Source organism: Plecotus auritus (assembly GCF_963455305.1).
Source record: "Plecotus auritus genome assembly, chromosome: 7".
Classification (NCBI taxonomy): Eukaryota; Metazoa; Chordata; class Mammalia; order Chiroptera; family Vespertilionidae; genus Plecotus; species Plecotus auritus.
In genome coordinates, this window is record NC_137774.1 from 26,119,129 (window position 1) to 26,139,023 (window position 19,895).

Below are 19,895 nucleotides of genomic sequence, written 5' to 3' on the forward strand. Positions count from 1 at the left end.
TAGACTGTTATTAGGTTAGGGGCTCTCTAGTTGCACAAATTTAAAGCAACACTCATTGGGGACTCCTTCCCCCTCCCCACGTGGGAGTCTGTGCTGTGAGATTCTTTTCTCCTCCCCACATGGGAGTCTGTACTTGTTCTTCAATAAATTTCCACCTTTACTATACAAATAAATAAATAAATAAATAAATAAATAAATAAATAAATAAATAAAGCAACACTCATTTACTCATCTTGGGAAAAATTATTTTAAAAGCACTTTTTTTTTGTTTTGAAAAAGAGAGATAAGAGAGAAACATCCCATATTTGGGGACTGAACCCACAACCTGGGTATGTGCCCTGACCTGGAATCGAACCTGCAACCCTTCAATGTATAGGACGATGCTCCAACCAATTGAGCCACACCAGCCAGAAGACTTTTGAGGAATGAACCCCTTAGTGGGAATTTTAAGCCTGATGACAAACCCAGATGGGAGATTTGAGTGTCATTAGTGAGAACCAGAAAAATGTGTCCTTGGGTGAGAAAGGCAGGGATGAATATGAGGCATTTTTCTAAATGCAGAAATTTTAGACTGAGAAGCTGAATATACTACTTGGGCATATAAATTATTGTTTTTGGTGAAGACATGCTCTACCACCACAAAATTATGGGGCATTATGTATAGACAGAAATATTTCTTATCTCTGTACAGATGTAGATGCTTTGCAGGAATGTGTATGTTTTTATTTAAGCTGTGGCTTGCACTGTATCAGAAACAATGATCCAGAAGACCATATGAAGGATATTCAGACTTGGTTTTCATCACTTACTAGAGGAACTGAAATTAGAAAAGGAAAAATGTCCTGGACCATGTTTGACTGGCAAGATTCAACATTATGTATGTACTGAGAATGCCCTACATGTGGTGTTAATAGTGAACAATCCAAACTTTGGAAAATATATTGATGTTGGCCCATGTTGACCTGAGGCACAGGGAGAGGTTGTATTCCTGCATAAAAGAGAGGAAATTCCTATAAAGGCAAACATTCTCATTCTCAATCAACTTATATGAAGATAGATCCCAACGAGCCAAGGGAAATAGTTTTCTCTCCCCTGGAGTCTGGATTCTACAAAGAGTAGACACTCACTTAGAAAAACTGCAGTCAGACAAGGAAATATCCCATGGGCATGGGCCTAGATTGTTGACTATACTGCTCACCACATATAGTAGCCCTCGTGGGGCCTGCATGGTGGAACCAGCACCAGTCTGAAAACTGGTGGGATTCCAAAACTGTAGAACACAATCTGCAAATTTTGGAAATGTCATCTGCAAATTCCACAGTGAGTAGACATTAGTAGATATTTACTTAGAACAAAACCTGCATGGATTCTTTGCATGCAACATCATTTCAATGCCAGAATGATTACAGAAACTCCCACCCTTGCACTGAGCATTTTGAGGCAACTAAACTAAAAAAAAAAAAGCAACCAATCGCAGCAGAGCAACAGCTTCTGTTCTAGGCTTGTTAGACCAGCAAAGGAGTTTGTTTCCACCAGGTCTTTGTACCTTATCACTAAACTGTAGCAATGGCCGATGAAGCATGTAGAAGCAACATATCACTTGAAAATGTGTATTACTTATGTTTACAACTTCTTAACAATGTAAGATCTTACCCATGACAAAAACACATACGAGAGAGAGAACATGACAAAACTGAATTTTTTATTTAGGTTTAAGCAAAAATTACAAAAGCAGGCTATTTTCTTCTCAGACTGGCAAACTTTTTCTGTAAGGGCCAGATAAGTCAATACAGGGTGGGGCAAACAGGTTTAGTTGTGAGTACGCATAATACAAGGGTTTATTCTTGTACTGTTAATTATTGTATTACTTTCCATACAAACAACTGTACTAGTAAACCCACTTTTGCCCCACCCTGTATTTTAGGCTTGTGGGCATGTAGTCTGTGTTGCAAGCAAATTTAGAAAAGTAATTCTAAGAGTTTTCAGCTAATCTGGGGTATCTTCTAAAATAATAAAGAGAAAAAATAATCACACTCGCAAAATTTCAAATTAAAAATTTTATTGAAATTATTTCTAACACAATTGGCAGCAGTGTTAACATATAACTAGTAGTAATAATAAAATAGCTAACATTTATATAGGACTCAGACCTTAAGATTAAATTGCCAAAACAGGTAGCATTTTTAGCAAATAAAGCATATCTGCCATATTTTTAATATAATTCCTTAAAGAGCCATTACTCAATCAAATTAGGAAATGTACAATATGGAGCTTCAATTTCTAAGAGAAAGAACTGAGCAGCAAGAGGGAGAGAGGGAATAACAATTAGGAAGATGAAGACATGGTGAAAATATATCTCTTCCTAATAGATGATTTCAAGAGCTGTTTTCTGGCAAAATCATATCCTATTGTCATCAATAATGGAACAATAAAGATGGAAAGCATTAGCTAAAAACAAAACAAGGGGAATCAAAGAGTGAGGGAGGCCAGTCCTAAAATAAGATTACCAAAAATATTATTATTAAATGACATCTTTGAGTTTGAAAAATGGCCATCCTGATTATACTGTGAAATGAAAAACAATTCTTGTACCATTCTGTCTATCCACTGACAGCATGATGAAGTTTCCAAAGAAACAACATCCTGTTCATCTAACATCCCACCTTTTAAAAAAGCAGTCAGTAAATTATCAATAATATTTGTTTGAAGAGAGAATTTACTGGTAATAAAGGGAATAAAACAGAAATCTGTCCTCAACATAGTTTACTAGGGAAGATGAGACAAATATAGATTAAATGAAAAGATATATACTATTTCTTCCTTTTTCAGAGGATATCTACAAAACAAATGAAACAATGGAAGAGAGCAGTGATTTTCTTCCTTTTTTTTTTTAAAAAAATATTTTATTGATATTTTTGCAGAGAGGAAGGGAGAGGGATAGAAAGCTAGAAACATCGATGAGAGAGAAACGTCGATCAGCTGCCTCCTGCACACCCTCCACTGGGGATATGCCCGCAGCCAAGGTACATGCCCTTGACCGGAATCGAACCCGGGACCCTTCAGTCCACAGGCCGACGCTCTATCCATTGAGCCAAACCGGTTTTGGCAAGAGAGCAGTAATTTTCAACCTTTTCATATCATGGCACACAAAAACTAATTACTAAGTTTCTGTGTCACACCAAAAAATGTATTATATTTTTTGCCTGACAAAAAAATAGGTATAATTTTGATTCATTCACACTTGATGATATTGTTGTACTGGCTGCTGTGATTTCTTTATTTGACAATCAAAGGGAAAAGAGGTCAGTGCCCCTGACTAAGTAGTTAGGTACTGCATGTTTTAAAAATTGTTGCAGCACACCGGTTGAAAATCACTCGGATTGAAAATTTCTGGAATAGAGATATGCAAGTGAACTGTTCCTGGAGATAACTCCTATACACAGTACAATAAAATATTCCTAATCTTTGTAAGTGTCTCTTTACCTAGTAAATGTAAGTTATCTCCAGGGAAGACAGTGAAGACGCACGAATATTAAAAACAATATTTCCAGGTTAGGGGAGCTGTATTTCAGTGCAAATTACTTTAGAGCACCCCCAACCCCAATAATGCCTTTAGAGGAATGGTACTAGAGAGTGATTTTGCTGATTGTGGAGATATTTTTCCCCCACACATTTTAAAAAAGTTCTGAGTTATGATTTGCATACTATACAATTCACTCACTGTAAGTCTACACAATTCAATGATTTTTAGTATTATTTACAGAGTTGTATAGCTATCATCAGTTATAGATTTTTAAATGTTCTGCAAATCACTGAAAAACTGTCTTCTCATTTCAACCCTAACAGTAATTAAATTTTTGAATTTCTTTTCTTTTTCCCCCCAAGAAATTATTTCCAGGGGAAAATACAGTGCTGACAGGGTATATACTCACTGAATTGACTCAAAAGTATTTAAAAAGTTTCTTTTTGAAAAAGTAACTTTTCATAACCATTGACTGTTGAAAATAAAGCAGCTTCTGAGAACTAAACTGGTAAAATCCATATTTAATAAATCCGATCAATGATTCTCTCATCATTGATGTTTCTCTTTCCCTCTCCCTTCCTCTCTGAAATCAGTAACAAAAAATATATATAAATATATATGTACATATATATCATTATTATTTTAAAGAAAGGGAATTGCCAACCTTACCCAGCTCTGTCCAAGAACAGACACAAAATCCAGGGGGTAGGAATTTTCCTGTCATTGAGGAGGTCTATATACTCTGTTGTTTATCAGGTCTCACCATGATCTGAATGAAGTATCTCTCAAAATGGCTCACCTCATTTTGTTTTAATTTCTCATTTACCAAGCAAATGCCTGTTGTGCTTTCCAGACTTAACAAGAACATTTACCTTGGCATGTGCAATTTGAGCATCCTGGTTATTAAAAATGAATCTGCCCTACCACCAACAAATGAACAAATAGTTTGGTTTATTTGCTTTCTTATGGACTAAAATCTATTAATCAACTCTGGTACATGGATAGTATTAACTGTAATAATCACTAAGCTAATGCCATCCTGGGAGATCTTGATAAAGAGCCATCCAGGCTTTTCCTGCTAAATCCTGATCTGACCATGGGCCCCAGAACACAGGTTCTATTCAAATACAAAGGAAGCTGATAGAAAAACAAGAATGTCCTATTCACTCTGTATTAATGTCTGCCTTGTCTTCCTCTGAACTGAACAAAATCAGAAATTATTGCATTAATTCAAACAGACAAGAATAAATCAAAGCAAATTCAATTTTCTTATTTTTCTGGAATGAAAATGTCCTGAAATTAAAAGCACTTCTGTTTAAATCACTTCAGTTATCATTGACTTAACATTAATCAACAGATGAACTTGAATAAATCTAAACTGATGGATGAATGTTTGAACAGAAAGAAAATATGCTCAGTAAATAACTATTGAATAAAAATAATACCTGCAATGTAAAAATAAATTCTCATCTCTTCTGCTACTAACCGAAAAGGACAGCGCTAGATACTGAATAAATTTGTTAAAAATCGTGTCCTTTTTGGTCAGCTTCTCATTTTAAACATTATCAGGTTCTTGTCTTCTTAATTAAAAGCTCTGTTTCAAAAAGTACCATTGAAGGATAATCAATCTGTCCTTCCCTCTAAAATTTTCAGAGGTTATTTCCCCTTTTGGGATCTACAGGCCCTTTTAAGAATCTGATCAAAATTTCAAATCCTCTTTACAGAAGAAAGTACTCGCACATATACACATAATTTTGGAAACCATCAGAGTACATGGACTACCAAACATTTGTAAAATGCAATCAACTTTTAAAACTAAGAAATAACGCCCTTCTTCTAAACAATCTTTTTTTTTTAATCTCAAAGGCACTATGGATTTTGAATATACTTGTGTTCCCTGCTTTACTGTGACTTCTGGGATGACCAGAATCAAATTTGCAATCCATCTCTAGGAACTTTCCGGTCTATTACTGCGGATATTTTGTGTACTACCTTTATCCATGACTCTTATCTTAACGCTCCTTCCTTATTTTCTCATTCCCCTGGATTTCTTCAGTTTCAGTCATGTTTTATGGTATCTCTGCAAACTGCCTCATATCCCTGGGGCAGGAAGACAGTCACCCCCTGACTCTTGATTGAATCAAGTGTAGCGCAATTCCTGGACTAGGCGCACTCTCCGAGGATGCCCGCGTTTCCGGAACTGCCGACGCGTCCCTTTGACTCCGCCCCCAGGAGTCTTTCCCGCCAAAGGCCGTTACCGCCGCGGAGCATGGTGGGACAGGCTCTAGGGTAGGTTCTACCAAGTCTTTTCAAGGCGCCTAGTTGCTCTAAAAGGCTTTTTCCTGAGGAAACTACCTCTTAAGACTCGACCGGGGTTAATAATCCTTTAACGAGGGCTCTGTGTTTTTTTTTATCAAAAGCTAGTCACTCCCTTACCAAACTACTGGCAAATCGGGAATGCAGGGAACTTTTTTCCCTTCGCGCGGAGGGTGACGTCGCGCGTACGTGAGCGTACTTTCGCAGTCCCGTTACGCTCTTGCGCGTGCGCACTGGAATCAAATAGCAGCTTCCATCCGCTTCTCTACTTCCCTCCCCCATATCCGTGCGCCGAGTAGATAAAGCCGCCATTTTGCTGCGGCCGCGGGAGTCGTGGTGTCGCTGCAGGTTAGCTCTCCCGTTTGCTAGGCTTAGTGGGAAGGTCTGTTCTTGAGTCCGCGCTTTTCGTCGTCGCCATGTCCGGAGGTGGTGTGATTCGTGGCCCGGCAGGGAACAATGATTGTCGCATCTACGTGGGTAACTTACCTCCAGACATTCGAACCAAGGACATTGAGGACGTGTTCTACAAATACGGCGCTATCCGCGACATCGATCTTAAGAATCGCCGCGGAGGACCACCCTTCGCCTTCGTTGAGTTCGAGGACCCGCGGTGAGGCGACCTGGGGCTTGCGGCCTTGAGGAAATCGGTTGGAGTAGTTGGGGAAAGCTCCAAGGCCTTAATATTAGAGAATGGGAGACGGGATCTGAGGTAGGGGACAAGACGCTATCACCCATGCAGGAGTCGAGTAAGGAGCTGAGTCGGTTTGGCCTTTCTGGTGGCTGGGCCCCTGTGGAGGTTCCCAGAGCCGGCTCAGGCTCGGAGCGGGAAACTGAGGCGTTGAGGGCTGGTGTGTAGTGTCGGGAGCTCGGCGTGTTTCTGAGTGGGGGAGGGGCCATTCCTATTATGCAGCGCATGTGAGCTCTTCCACCCCCTGTGCGCATGTGCGGGGGGCCGCTAGGTCCCGGCTGAGTTAGCTACCCCTGCGGGTCCCTTTTTCTTAGCCTTCTTGCGCTCTATGATCACGCAGAGACGCGGAAGATGCGGTGTATGGTCGCGACGGCTATGATTACGATGGATACCGTCTGCGGGTCGAGTTTCCTCGAAGCGGCCGTGGTACTGGCCGAGGCGGCGGCGGGGGTGGAGGTGGCGGAGCACCCCGAGGCCGCTATGGCCCCCCATCCAGGCGATCTGAAAACAGAGTGGTTGTCTCTGGTGAGTTTACTGTTAATATGGACTGATGAGAAGGGACAGAAACTACTTTAAATTTTCCCCGCATGAGACTAGTTTAACAAATGCAAGTCCTTAGGCTAGGTCTTAAATTACTTTAGTTTCTTGTTTAGGAAATAAACAAGGATTATTGTAATGGAGATTTATCGGATTAGACTTCGGTACCTAGAATATGAAGATCCTTACTTCACAAATAATTTTGGACTCCGGTCTCCAGAATCTTAGCTCTTTACCCATGACCTTAAATGTAATCATTAATTATGAAGTAGTCTTTGTTCTCATGTGAATTTTAAATTTAATATGAAATTTAGGGTGATTGGTGTTGAAAAAAAGTCGCTTTTTCAGGACTGCCTCCAAGTGGAAGCTGGCAGGATTTGAAGGATCACATGCGTGAAGCAGGTGATGTATGTTATGCTGATGTTTACCGAGATGGCACTGGTGTCGTGGAGTTTGTACGGAAAGAAGATATGACCTATGCAGTTCGAAAACTGGATAACACTAAGTTTAGATCTCATGAGGTAGGTTATACACTTATTTTTTTCTTTGGCCAGAATTGGATACAGTGGTCTTAACAGTGGATTTTGCAGGTAAGATTCAGGCAAGGGTGCCCAAGTAAAGTGCCAGATTTCTGGTTTTAGCTACATTGTACTCATTCAGCATGCCTGAACACAGGTAAAAGCTTAGATCTTTCAATCGAAAGTTCTGTCTATTCAATAGGGAGAAACTGCCTACATCCGGGTTAAAGTTGATGGGCCCAGAAGTCCAAGTTATGGAAGATCTCGATCTCGAAGCCGTAGTCGTAGCAGAAGCCGTAGCAGAAGCAACAGCAGGAGTCGCAGTTACTCCCCAAGGAGAAGCAGAGGATCACCACGCTATTCTCCCCGTCATAGCAGATCTCGCTCTCGTACATAAGATAATTGGTGACACTTTTTGTAGAACCCATGTTGTATACAGTTTTCCTTCACTCAGTACAATCTTTTCTTTTTTTTTAAATTCAAACTGTTTTGTTCAGAATGGGCTAAAGTGTTGAATTGCATTCTTGTGTAATATCCCCTTGCTCCTAACATCTACATTCCCCTCATGTCTGGTAAATTGTATTTTAAGTGATGTCGTAGACAGGATTGTTTAAATTTAGTTAATTCTCCATTCTCTTCAGACTGTGATATTGTGCAAATGTCTATTCTGCTCTGGTTTGTGTGAACGGGGATGTTGGGGATGTTTGTGGTTATCTTACCTGGGGAAGTTCTTATGTTTATCTTGCTTTTCATGTGTCTTTCTGTAGACATATCTGAAGAGATGGATTAAGAATGCTTTGGATTAAGGATTGTGGAGCACATTTCAATCATTTTAGGATTGTCAAAAGGAGGATTGAGGAGGATCAGATCAATAATGGAGGCAATGGTATGACTCCAAGTGCTATTGTCACAGATGAAATTGGCAGTATTGACCTTATACTGAAAGGCAAGCGTTAAAAATGATATATGTATCTACCTTAAAACACTTGCAAACATCTTATGCAGTTACCTTTACCTACAATTGCTCTGCTCTTTAAACCTTGGCAATTGTGGAAAAATTATATTGCCCATTTGTAACAGTTTATTTTGCTCCCTTCCCCCCTTTTTTGTTTTAATAGGGACTAATGTGGGAAGAACTGGCTAATTTGTCACAGTGCTTAGTTACAACTGTTAATGTGTGACCTGCTGTTGGTGTACATGTGGGTACAGGGTGTCTTTAATTCCAACCAGATAGAGTATAATATCAATACTGCTAAATCTGCATGTCCTCTGTGTGACTGATATAGCGTTGCTATTTCATTTTTTTTTAAGACAAAATGAAAGCAAATTATAGAATTCCAACATATTGGTGTAGATAATCTAGTTGGGAATATACTTTTTAAGTATCATCTTCCCCTTTAATATTCATAATTGACTCATGTTTAAAACACTTTAATTTACAAATTAAATGGCAGATGGGAGCATTAGATTTAGTTTAGACTTAGGTGGGTAACAATACCAGTAAACTTCAAATACATAACTTCTTGCAACCACAAAACCTGTAATACGCTGTACAGTAACAAGTGTTGGCATTATCAGTTGAACTGTAAATATAAAATGCTTCTTCCAATTAGTCTCTATGATGATTAAGTTTCTAAAGTTTATCTGAACACCATTCAGAAACTTGTTTTGGGGAATTTGATAGTTATTGATGTACATCTGTTAAACTGATGACAGACATAACTCATCATTCCCCAGAAACCTTTTTTGATTACAGTATCTAACATTTTGCCTCCTCTTTTTTGGTTTTGCTGGTTATAAAGGTTTGGATTGGAGAGGGCTCACTGGATCCCAATCCTTGGAGCTGGATCATTGGATTCAAATCATAATGTGGATAGGATAGGGAGGATGAATTACAAGGATTCATGGAGCGGGATCAGATTACCAGGAACATAGGAGTGGATTCCTGCCCCAACCAAACCGCATTCGTGTGGATTTTTTTTTTTTTTTTTCAACTTAATTGGCTATTCCAAAGATTTTTTTTTTCCTATTTTTGACGATTGGAGCCCTTAAGATGCACGATGGAATTGTGTTTTGCATTTTTTGGTAAAAGGAGCAAAGCGAGGACCTGGAGATATACGCTGGAGCAATCTCCTTGGAAGGATTCAGCACGAGTAGATGGTAAACATTTAAAGGGGGAAAGGGGGGGGGTTTGTTTAAAATAGTAAATCAGTAAGTCATTTCTAAATTTAAAGAAAACAAAATTGGAGTTGAAGAATAAGTAGGTTTCCAATTGGCTGTTGCCGTTTTTCTTTGAAAAATAAACGTTTTTTAAAAAACTATGCATGGTTGTCCTTTTTCCTCTTCTAAGATTTTAACTGGGAGACTATCAGTTAATACTTTAAATGATAAGATTCTGACTTGCATTTATGTGTTAGTAAATTAAAGGTTCTTGAAAGGTAATTTAATGGTATTATGCAATTCTTGTTAATTGTAAAAATATTCAGGGGAAGAGAAGAAAGGGTGAGAAAGGCAATTGTGTATGTAACATGAATGGCGGGTGATCTAGTCTCTGGAAGATAAATTTCCCATACTTTGATAATAAAAAAGTTATTAAAATTTATAGATGCTGCTTATTTTTGGTGATCATCTAGATAAGATAGGCTTTTATACAAAATTTGAGTGATGACTGCTAAATGTTAACTTGGCAGTAGCCTTTGAGATTCTCAATGAAACTCACCTCAAAAATTGGTAAGTATTGTTTAAATTCAGCACAGATTAGAATTCTCAACACAATTTACTTCCTTTTTGAAATGTGAATAGTACACCAGAAGAATAACTGCTTATTTGAGTAAATTGTTGCTGATGAAAAGCTGATCATTCTTTAGAATTTTGCCTTATAAACCCCTCTCAACCATAAGGTTATTATACTATATCCAAAAACATATCAAAGCAGTGATTATATCTTGTAGTCTGCCAGTTTTTGTGTCTTTTTACTTGATAGTCCCTTGGTTTTAAATTTTCAATTTGCTTGAATTAGGATTTTAGCCTAAAATTCCTAGTCTGATTTCCTGATAGCAATCACAGCGATCAAACCATCCTTTTTCTGCATCCATTATTAACATTTCCCTTGGGTGCTGGTGATATTTGGAAGCTGAACTTAAAACAGCTATTCAGGTAACATGATTTAAAACTGAAAAACTAAAAGTCTTGGTAAGAGGAGGAAATGGGCCCCAAGATTTGCATAAGGTCACCTAACATAAATGAACCCTGTGGAATGTTAGAAGAAGAGGGATATTAAAATCAAAAATAGAATTCCACTTAAAATATTTAAGTAAAGCAGTTGGTATAGATTTATTAGTTTTATGTAAATTCAAAATAGGTTCAAGAAGCAGAAAGATGTTTTGTTTCTCATTCAGGTATTAACCAGGCCTGACTGTTTATGAGATCAGGCGTTTTTAGGGTGACATTTAATTTTGGAATGGTAAATGTGGGGTAAATTTAAGTAAGCCTGATGTCGTTTGTGTTTGCTGAACATTTTGATAACAGGATCAAAATGAAAATTGCCTTCATTCAAGGTTGAGTACATTTAAGCTAAGTTGAAAGATGTGCTCTACTAAAACTTTTAGTAGTTTGAATCCCAAGGTGAAAACAAGATAGGCTGTTTGAAGATTAGGAAGGACAATGTGTATTAGCGAATGATAGAGGGGCACAGGTTTTGCAATTAAAAGCAAGACAGCTAAAAGCTGTGAGGGGAGATGCCTATTTTTTTCAGTCATAGGAGAATGGCCCTTAAACCTCTACCCGTATGGCAGCTATTAGCAGAAAGCCACCCTTTTGGAAACTAAAAAAGTTGGCTTGAATTTTCCACCTTTTCTCCCTATTTGTCTCCTCTTAGAATATTACAGGGAGCCTATAATTAGTTTGTTATTTTCTAACCAAGGAAAAACTTAAGTCTAAGAAGCACCTATTTTTCATAACATCAGATTGAGTAACCCATCTTGCTGTTCAGCCCACATACTGGAAACAAAAGGTAAGAAACCCATTTTCTGATTCCTATTTGGGATCTGAATTGTATTTTAAGAATTAAGTTATGCTTAATTTCTTAATGTTTGAAATATGAACAGATTTCCCTTGTTTAAAATGTTTTCCTAATTTTTACACTTTAGTACATTTCTAGTGCATATATCCACTTGTGCTTAAGTGCAATATGATTCCAGAAGTACAACTTTTAGTTTTGTCTTTGAAACATTATGCTCATTAGGGCTGGTGTTTTTAAGTTTCTGTGAAGATGAATTTACATGTGCCTTTTTGCTTTGTATATGAAGTAATAAATACACTGTATTTATCAAAAATAGTTATTAAAAGGAGAGAAATTAGATTGAGGTTCTATTGTAATATAACCATCCTTTGGTTTAACTTAATTCTATTACTGTATGGAGAATGCAAAGGCAGAAAATGGGTTCACAGTTTCTTATCCAAAAAACATTGAAAACTGATTTTGTTGGACCAATTGAATGTAAAACCTGACGAAAATTAGTATTTTCATTTTGTACTTAACTGTGACTAACTTGTCTTCCTGCAGAAATACTGATGTGTGTCATTATACAGTTACCATGGGGTTTGCTGAGAGTCTTATGTTTTATATAGGATTGTATGCCATGTCTTTGTACACAGGCTCTGAATTTCAGATACATTTGTCCTCAAGAGTTTGGGAAGGGGATTGTAGAACTATAATAGAATACATAAGGCTAAGATTGTGTAACATTGGATGTGAGTAAAAACAAACCTGTTTCTGTGGATATTTTATTGAGATATAAGTTCCCCAACTTAGGCTTAAGTGGCCACAAGAAAAGAAAAGGTATGACTCAAAATTTTGTATTCTGTAGCTATAGTGGGTTCAAAACATTTGTATTCCACTGAAGGAAATAGTTTGCCATCCTAGTGTATACAGTGGAATACTGCATTCTTTTAGGGCAGTTTTTTTTCCCCTAGTACTTTATTTTCAGGAACACTGATCATTCTGGTCCTATAGGAATAGCTGGAATTGGCATGAAAAAAAATTATAAGGAAACATCTGTTCATATTGTCTATAGAACAAAGTCACCCTGGCAAAGACTTACTTTACCATTTTTCTTTTACAAAGACATTTTAGATAGAGGCGCAATAAGTCAGTATACTTAAATCAGCACTGTTCTTGTGAATGAGGACTTGAGGGGTGCTTCTTCCAGCTTTGAAAGCTATTCTTAACAACCCTGGTTGTGGTTTTTTAGTGATCAAGAAAAGGAATTCTTTTTTTTTATTATTACAAAAATCACTTGGTGCTTCTATAGTAGTAGTAAATTAGTCTTTGACTTCCTGCAGAAGTTAATTTAGGCAGAAGTAACCTCATAATGGGTTATCAGGAAGAGAGGTTTCATGCTTTGCTTAGGAGGTTACTATTTAGGTATGAAACACAGATAGTCAAAACAACACTTGTAAGTTCATCAGGTCCTGAGTGTTGTTTTTTTTTTTTTTCATCTCTTGAAAAGTACAAAGGAGTTAACCTCAACAACCAGGTTATAAAGTGTACTCCTGTTACCATACAGCTTACAAGTGTCATCTATCAACTGTTGATAGAACTATCAATGCGAAGATAGTGGAAACTGAGAGCCTGTGAGCAAAATGTCAAATTGTAGGGATGCTAAATGTCTTAAGGTGATTTAAAAAAAAACCCCACAATATTTCACTTTGCTATTTGATTAAATGCTGGGGGAAATCACTTAACCACTAGAGGGAGCTATGATGCAAAATCAACAGGAAATTATCCCTATTGTAAAGGATCCATACAGCAAGGTGGAAACCAACTAAATAATCAGCTCCAAAGTTAGAGATTGGTTCTTTTTCGGGTAAGTTTTCTTCCTGTAACTTTACCTCTGTCTTCCTATCTGTTGGGCAAAATCATTTCCCTTTTCAGCTTTTGGATTCATTTAGGTTTTGAATAGAGCTTAATTTCATGAGTACCAAGCTTATGTAAACCAGGAAAGTATTTCTAGATCTTAGAAAATGCTGAAGACATGAATCTACTTGTTTTCTGCCACCCCGTACATCTTCAGGTATGGAATAGTAAGGCATAGAATGTAAGAATTGGGTGGAGTAGGTATGCTAGGGGGAAAAAACTCTTGGCATAAAATTGGTCATATACTACCAAAAAAATGAATATGCTTTCAGAAGCTTTTAGTTTTTATGGCATGAAACAGTTTCTGGAGTGATCTTATTTCTTGGCATTACTGTGTCTTTTAAGAACCTGCAAGTCAGGTTGGCTGTTTATGTTTTCTGGGCCTTATTTAAGTAGGCACAGAAGTAGTATCTTGTGATCAAAAAGTATATATTACTCTTGATGTGTTTACTTAGTGCCATTTTATTTTAAAGTTGAAAATTATTGGGAAGTAGTACTTTAGCATTTGTCATTCATATCTCCCTCAATTTTACATTGCAAAAATCAAAGGAAAAAAACAACTTGTTGGTCTCCTATTGAAATTGTCACTAAGAATATTGTATTAAAGGTTCTTAGTCCCACTTGGTGTAATTTAGTCAAGAAAATGAGTATATACCTCAAGTAGTACTTGAAGAAATTACCTCTGAAAATTTTGGCACACCCATTAAACAGAATCACTCCCTTGTATGTTAGCACAGACTTTATGTATATGCTCTAGTATAGCACATGTCACCTGGCTGGCTTTCTCTGTCCATCCATCTACCTCAACTTTATTGGTTCATGAATTTTTATTTTCTAAGGAACAAAAGCAGTGTGTGGAACATGATAAATACTTAATTGAAAAAGTACTATGAGTCCTTAGTGTTACCATATACCTGTCTTCTAACAGGTTATAACCTCTGATCCTTTCCTCCTAGGTATGTAGCACAATGCTATTACACTGAATAGACACTCAAAAGATGAATTATTCAATTGCTTTGGAAGAGAAACCTGGAAAATTGAATTCCTTTTCTGAGTATCTTAAATTGGGTGGGGAACTTTTTTTTCTGCCAGGGGCCATTTAAAACATTATTCCCGGGCCATACAAATTACCAACTTAAACATTAACCTATATTTGGTCAAACATTTAATTAACTTACCCTTAAGGCCTTAGCAGGGCCAGACCAAATGATTTTTTAGGCCAAACTTGTTCCCCACCTGTCTTAAATAAGCCAGTAAATGTAGGTCTCAATTTTAAGTTGGGACTAAATCCCTATACAAGTTATACTTACTGTGCAGTAGAACTAAATATTTAGAACATTTTCCATATTGTGACCTAGAGTGTTTCTAATTCTTTTTGAAGACATTAAAAAAATTCGTATCACTAGTTCTTGGCCACAGTACCATTGTATCTAACTTAAGCTAGACTATAGAGATGTGTTTTCTTGTCAAATGGAGTTCTTTAAAATCCTGTTTGGATTTGTCCTCTATCTTCATTTGCTATATCAGCATCCTTGTCTGTGCACCCAAATTTATTACTAAAATGTACTACCTTATTTCACTGACTAGTCTCTATCCTGGCCATTAAGTCTGATCTTCCTAAAACATGTCACTTCACCTAATATGAATTATTGAATTATAGTCTACCTTTTTAAAATTTATCACTATTCTCAATCACATCTTCCCCTGCTCTGATTGATCTGGTAAATACTGACCATGCTTGTTTTTGCTTCTGTGTACTTGCTTGTTTTCAGACTTCTTCCTTCCCTCTCCACCCGTCCCCCCCCCCCCCCCCCCCAATTAGCAGTCACCTGCAGCTTTAAATCCTGATCATCCTCAAAGTTCATTTCTGCAACTATGAAAAATAAGCTGCTAAACCCAAATAATAGCTGTTTTCTCTGATGCATTTAGTCTCCTCACAATTTATTACTGTGGAATGTTTTGTTAATTTTTCATGCCCTATGGAATTTTTGTAATATTTGTATTTCCCAATGAGCCAAATGCAATGCTAACAGTTTAATAAATGTTGATTGAACAAGATGGAAAGGACTTAGTACTTCTTAAAGCAAAGCACTGTATAGAAGCCTATTTCTCAAACTATTGGTTAACTGGATGGATTATTAGAGAAAAATTTTAATTCTAACATTGCTTTAGATAATTTCTCCTTAGTGAGGAAATACAAATTAATTTAAATGCTAACCTAAGCCAAGTATAATTGGAAAAGTGCTTCCCCAAAAATCAGTCTTGCAAAGTCAAAAATAAAGTTGTGCTGCACGTTGTGCACACTTTGAGTATAGATCAAGAATTGATGCCATTGTTTTATAAAAGAGTAGAGTAGTTCCTTTTTTTAAAAAATGTTATTTTTATTGGTTTCATAGAAGAAAGAGGGGAGAGAGAGAAATATCAGTGATGAGAGATTCACAGATCAGCTACCTCCTGCATGTCCCACACTGGGCATCGAGCCCACAACCTGGACATGTGCCCTGACCGGGAATTGAACCGACAGTGTCCTCCTGGTTCATGAGTCAGCACTCAACCACTGAACCACACCAGCTGGGCAATAGTTCCTTTTCTTGCTGTTTCCTCCTGGGTCTCCTTTTTCCATCATTCTTAAGCTTAATTATTACAGAAAAAAGTCTTAAATCACTTCAGAATTTAGTGGTCCTGACACTGAGGGTTCCTGCAGATTTCTCAGTGTGATTGTATCATTTTGGTTTTTTTTTTTTTTTAAATATATTTCATTAATTTTTTACAGAAAGGAAAGGGATAGAGAGCTAGAAACATCGATGAGAGAGAAACATCGATCAGCTGCCTCCTGCACACCCCCCACTGGGGATGTGCCCGCAACCAAGGTACGTGCCCTTGACCGGAATCGAACCTGGGACCTTTCAGTCCGCAGGCCGATACTCTATCCACTGAGCCAAACCGGTTTCGGCTTGGTTCTTTTTTAATGAGTTATTCCATAAAGGGATTCAGATATAAAGATTTACATAGACTGAAGAAACCAGATATATTATTCTAGGCCAGGGACCTTGGTTTTTAGGTTTATAGAGGAACTAGCTTAAGCAGTTCTCAAAGCCAAGAGACTTCAGCAAACATTCAACACAACACACCAAAATCCTACAAGCACCCCCATTTCTCTGGCCCTTAAAAGTTGTTCTACCCTTTCCTGATCAGTTAAAGTGCAATTCTTAGACTAATTGCACAGTTTGTTTTGCTTGCTTTGGCATGTTTACATCATGACATGTAGTTCATACACTTAATGAACTCAACTGTTTTAGTATATGTGTTGCAGTTCCCTCAACTATATGGTAAACCTTTGGAGTAAGGACAGTTAATAACTTTCTAACACTTCTTTCAAGATGTCTAGTATACTAGAACACACCTTAATAAACGTGAATAAGTAAATAGATTCATGAAATCCTAAGCAGGTATACCCCATAGCTTAGATCTGATATGTAGTGTGATCCTCTGATCAGATTGGGTTTATTCCCAAAGTAGTGACTTCGCTGCCTTTTTTTTTTTAATGGAAAACTTCAAGGAGAAAATGCAAAGACTTGGGATAAAGATACCTTTTTTTGTTTAATCCTCATCTAAGGAATTTTTTTCCTTCCCCCCCCCACCTGGGAGTCTGTACTTGTTCTTCAATAAATCTCCACCTTTGCAGCCCTAACCGGTTTGGCTCAGTGGATAGAGCGTCGGCCTGTGGACTGAAGGGTCCCAGGTTCTATTCCAGTCAAGGGCATATACCTGGGTTGCGGGCACATCCCCAGTAGGGGGCGTGCAGGAGGCAGCTGATCGATGTCTCTCTCTCATCGATGTTTCTAACTCTCTATCCCTCTCTCTTCCTCTCTGTAAAAAAATCAATAAAATATATTTAAAAAAAAATAAATCTCCACCTTTGCTATACAAAAAAAAAAATTTTTTTTTCCCCATTGCTTTTTAAAAAGGGGAGGGGCTTGGAGCGGGAGGGAGGGTTGGGAGAGAAACAGATTGGTTGCCCCCCACATTCATCCCTACCAGGGCTGGGGAATGTTTGAGACCCTTCAATGAGTGTCTGATGCTCTAACCCACTGAGCCACAATGGTCAGGGCAAAAACAAAACACCTTACTGAAAGTACTTTAATTTTTTTAAAATATTTTTATTGACTTCAGAGTGGAAGGGAGAGAGAAACATCAATGATGAGAGAATCATTGATTGGCTGCCTCCTGCACGCCCCACACTGGGGATCAAGCCAGCAACCCAGGCCCTTGACTGGAATCGAACCCGGGACCCTTAAGTCCAAAGGCCACCGCTCTATCCACAGAGCCAAACCAGCTAGGGCATAATTTTAATCCTCAAATAGTATTAGCCTCATTTTGCAGTTTGAGGAAATAGGCTCAGAGATGGTAAAGTGACTGGCCTAGAACTTGAATCCAGGTCTCATGGTGACAAGTTTTTGTTTTACCTACTGCATTGCTTTTTTAAAGCCAGCCAGTCATTTCTAGTGGGGAGGTTAGGATTAGTTTTGGAACATAGCTTGTAATACCCACCTGATGCCACCAGGGTGTCCCATGGTGCTGTCTTTGATTCATTTTTTTAACCCTGGTTTCTGGGAGCAGTTCCAAAGCAGGAGTTAATCTAGTCACAGTGGCCATGACCCAGAGCCCAGCAGCCAGAAAGTGATGTGTTTAGCTCCCTGGCTTTCCAGTGTGCAGTGCACCGCCAGCATCAGAGAAGCCCTTACCCTCTTTTGACCCCTACTTATCAGGGTGGCACCATAAAAGGACAGCAGGTCATGCAGTGACCAGGGTCTGGCTAGCACTCTAGGCAGCAGCCCTACAAAGAAATGTAGCATAGAAACAACTCTGGGTAAATGTCTGTAAACCTGCATTTGTTTTGGTGACTATGCATTTACACAAATTTGTATTAGTAAAATAGATCCATGGCATAAAACCAGATTGAATTGCTTTACCACTGTAGGTTAGATAGGTTTTAAGTCGATGTGGGGTAACTTCCCAGTTTGCAGTAAAAGTCTGCATTACATTTAGCCCTAAGTATTCAGCCTTGGAGGTATCAGGCTTGTGTTTTTTTAAATTATATATATATATACATACATATATATTTATTTATTTATTTTTTACTGATTTCAGAGGGGGAGAGAGAAATATCAATGATGAGAATCATTGATTGGCTGCCTCCTGCACACCCCACAATGGGATCAAGCCCACAACCCCGGGCATGTGCCCTTGATCGGAATCAAAACTGGGACCCTTAAGTCCACAGGCCAGCACTATCCACTGAGCAAAACTGGCTAGGGTGGCATCAGTTTCTATAGTCTACAACCCTAGGTGACAATTCTGTGTCGTTGCTAACACTAAGTGAGAATCAATAAAGTGAAGTCTTGATTTAATATTAAGATGACAAAGAGCCCCTTTTAAAAAGTTGCTTCCTTCCTAGTGCTCTTTAAGCACTTGTGCAAATTTCTAACTGGTCTATATTTTTGTTACTGGAGGAGATTCTTCAAAGTTTTTCCAGTGACTACAGTTTCTGGCATTCAATAGGTGCTCAATAAATATGTGTTTACTGAAATAGCAAAACCATAATAGTTACAGAATAGTTCTACACATGAGCTATTATTTATTTATTTATTTATTTTTGGTATAGCAAAGATGGAGATTTATTGAAGAACAAGTACAGACTCCCACATGGGTAGAGGGAAGAGTCCCACAGAACTGACTCCCACCTGGGGAGGGGGAAAAGAGTCCCCTGAGCTATTTTTTAAGGAGAGAGTCCACATTAAGGGGGTCTTTGTTTTGTCTTCAAACTAATTAGAATATATTATGAACTAGGGAGTTAGTCTCTCGGGGGTCCTGACTGGTCTTTCAAAATCTTGTCAATCTTAGTTGTAATTAGTGCAGCCTGAACTGGGGGCTTTATCTGAGCTGATTCTCTGTATATCACCCATGCTATATCTCTAGGACCAGGTGTTTACCAGGTGGCACTTGGATCCACCAGGAGAGACTGACTAAACATTAATTGGAATGTTGGACTTGTGCCTTCCCCCTCCTCCTCCCTCCCTCCCTGTTTTCCCAGGAGAATTTCCATCCCAAAATTCTGGTTTTAAGATCACTATGGAATAAATCCCAAACCAACCTCTAGTAGTCAAGCTTCCCTTTCAATTTTCTTAGCTCTGGTGAAGAGAGCTAATCAGATTATTAGTGCCAACTTTGATCCTTCCATATGCTTTACCTAGGGCAGTGGTCGGCAAACTCAGTCAACAGAGCCAAATATCAACAGTACAACGATTGAAATTTCTTTTGAGAGCCAAATTTTTTAAACTTCTAATGCCACATCTTCCAAATAGGCTCGCCCAGGCCATGGTATTTTGTGGAAGA

At 38.1% G+C, this 19,895-nt stretch overlaps 1 protein-coding gene across 2 annotated transcripts; it reads left to right on the forward strand.

Moving 5' to 3' along the window:
• The first annotated feature begins 6,119 nt into the window (after positions 1 to 6,119).
• On the forward strand, positions 6,120 to 10,158 carry SRSF1 (serine and arginine rich splicing factor 1). 2 transcript variants are annotated; one of them, XR_013961191.1, is made up of 6 exons: positions 6,120 to 6,449; positions 6,868 to 7,052; positions 7,413 to 7,585; positions 7,785 to 7,971; positions 8,350 to 8,468; positions 9,385 to 10,158. XR_013961191.1 is itself a non-coding variant. In XM_080679928.1 (5 exons), the coding sequence occupies exons 1-5, from the start codon at positions 6,256 to 6,258 to the stop codon at positions 8,370 to 8,372; spliced, it is 762 nt and encodes a 253-aa protein (XP_080536054.1). In that variant the 5' UTR covers positions 6,120 to 6,255; the 3' UTR covers positions 8,373 to 8,521. The 2 variants fall into 2 exon arrangements, 1 of the variants encoding a protein (XP_080536054.1); XM_080679928.1 differs by lacking the exon at positions 9,385 to 10,158 and having other exon boundaries at positions 8,350 to 8,521.
• Positions 10,159 to 19,895: the final 9,737 nt, after the last annotated feature.

Bases quoted from the DNA above. Each gene is read 5' to 3' on its own strand.
- SRSF1 (XM_080679928.1), top strand. From the start codon at position 6,256: ATGTCCGGAGGTGGTGTGATTCGTGGCCCGGCAGGGAACAATGATTGT. The intron at 6,450-6,867 runs GTGAGGCGACCT...ATGATCACGCAG, and splicing joins GTTGAGTTCGAGGACCCGCG to AGACGCGGAAGATGCGGTGT. The intron at 7,972-8,349 runs GTACATAAGATA...GTCTTTCTGTAG, and splicing joins TCATAGCAGATCTCGCTCTC to ACATATCTGAAGAGATGGAT.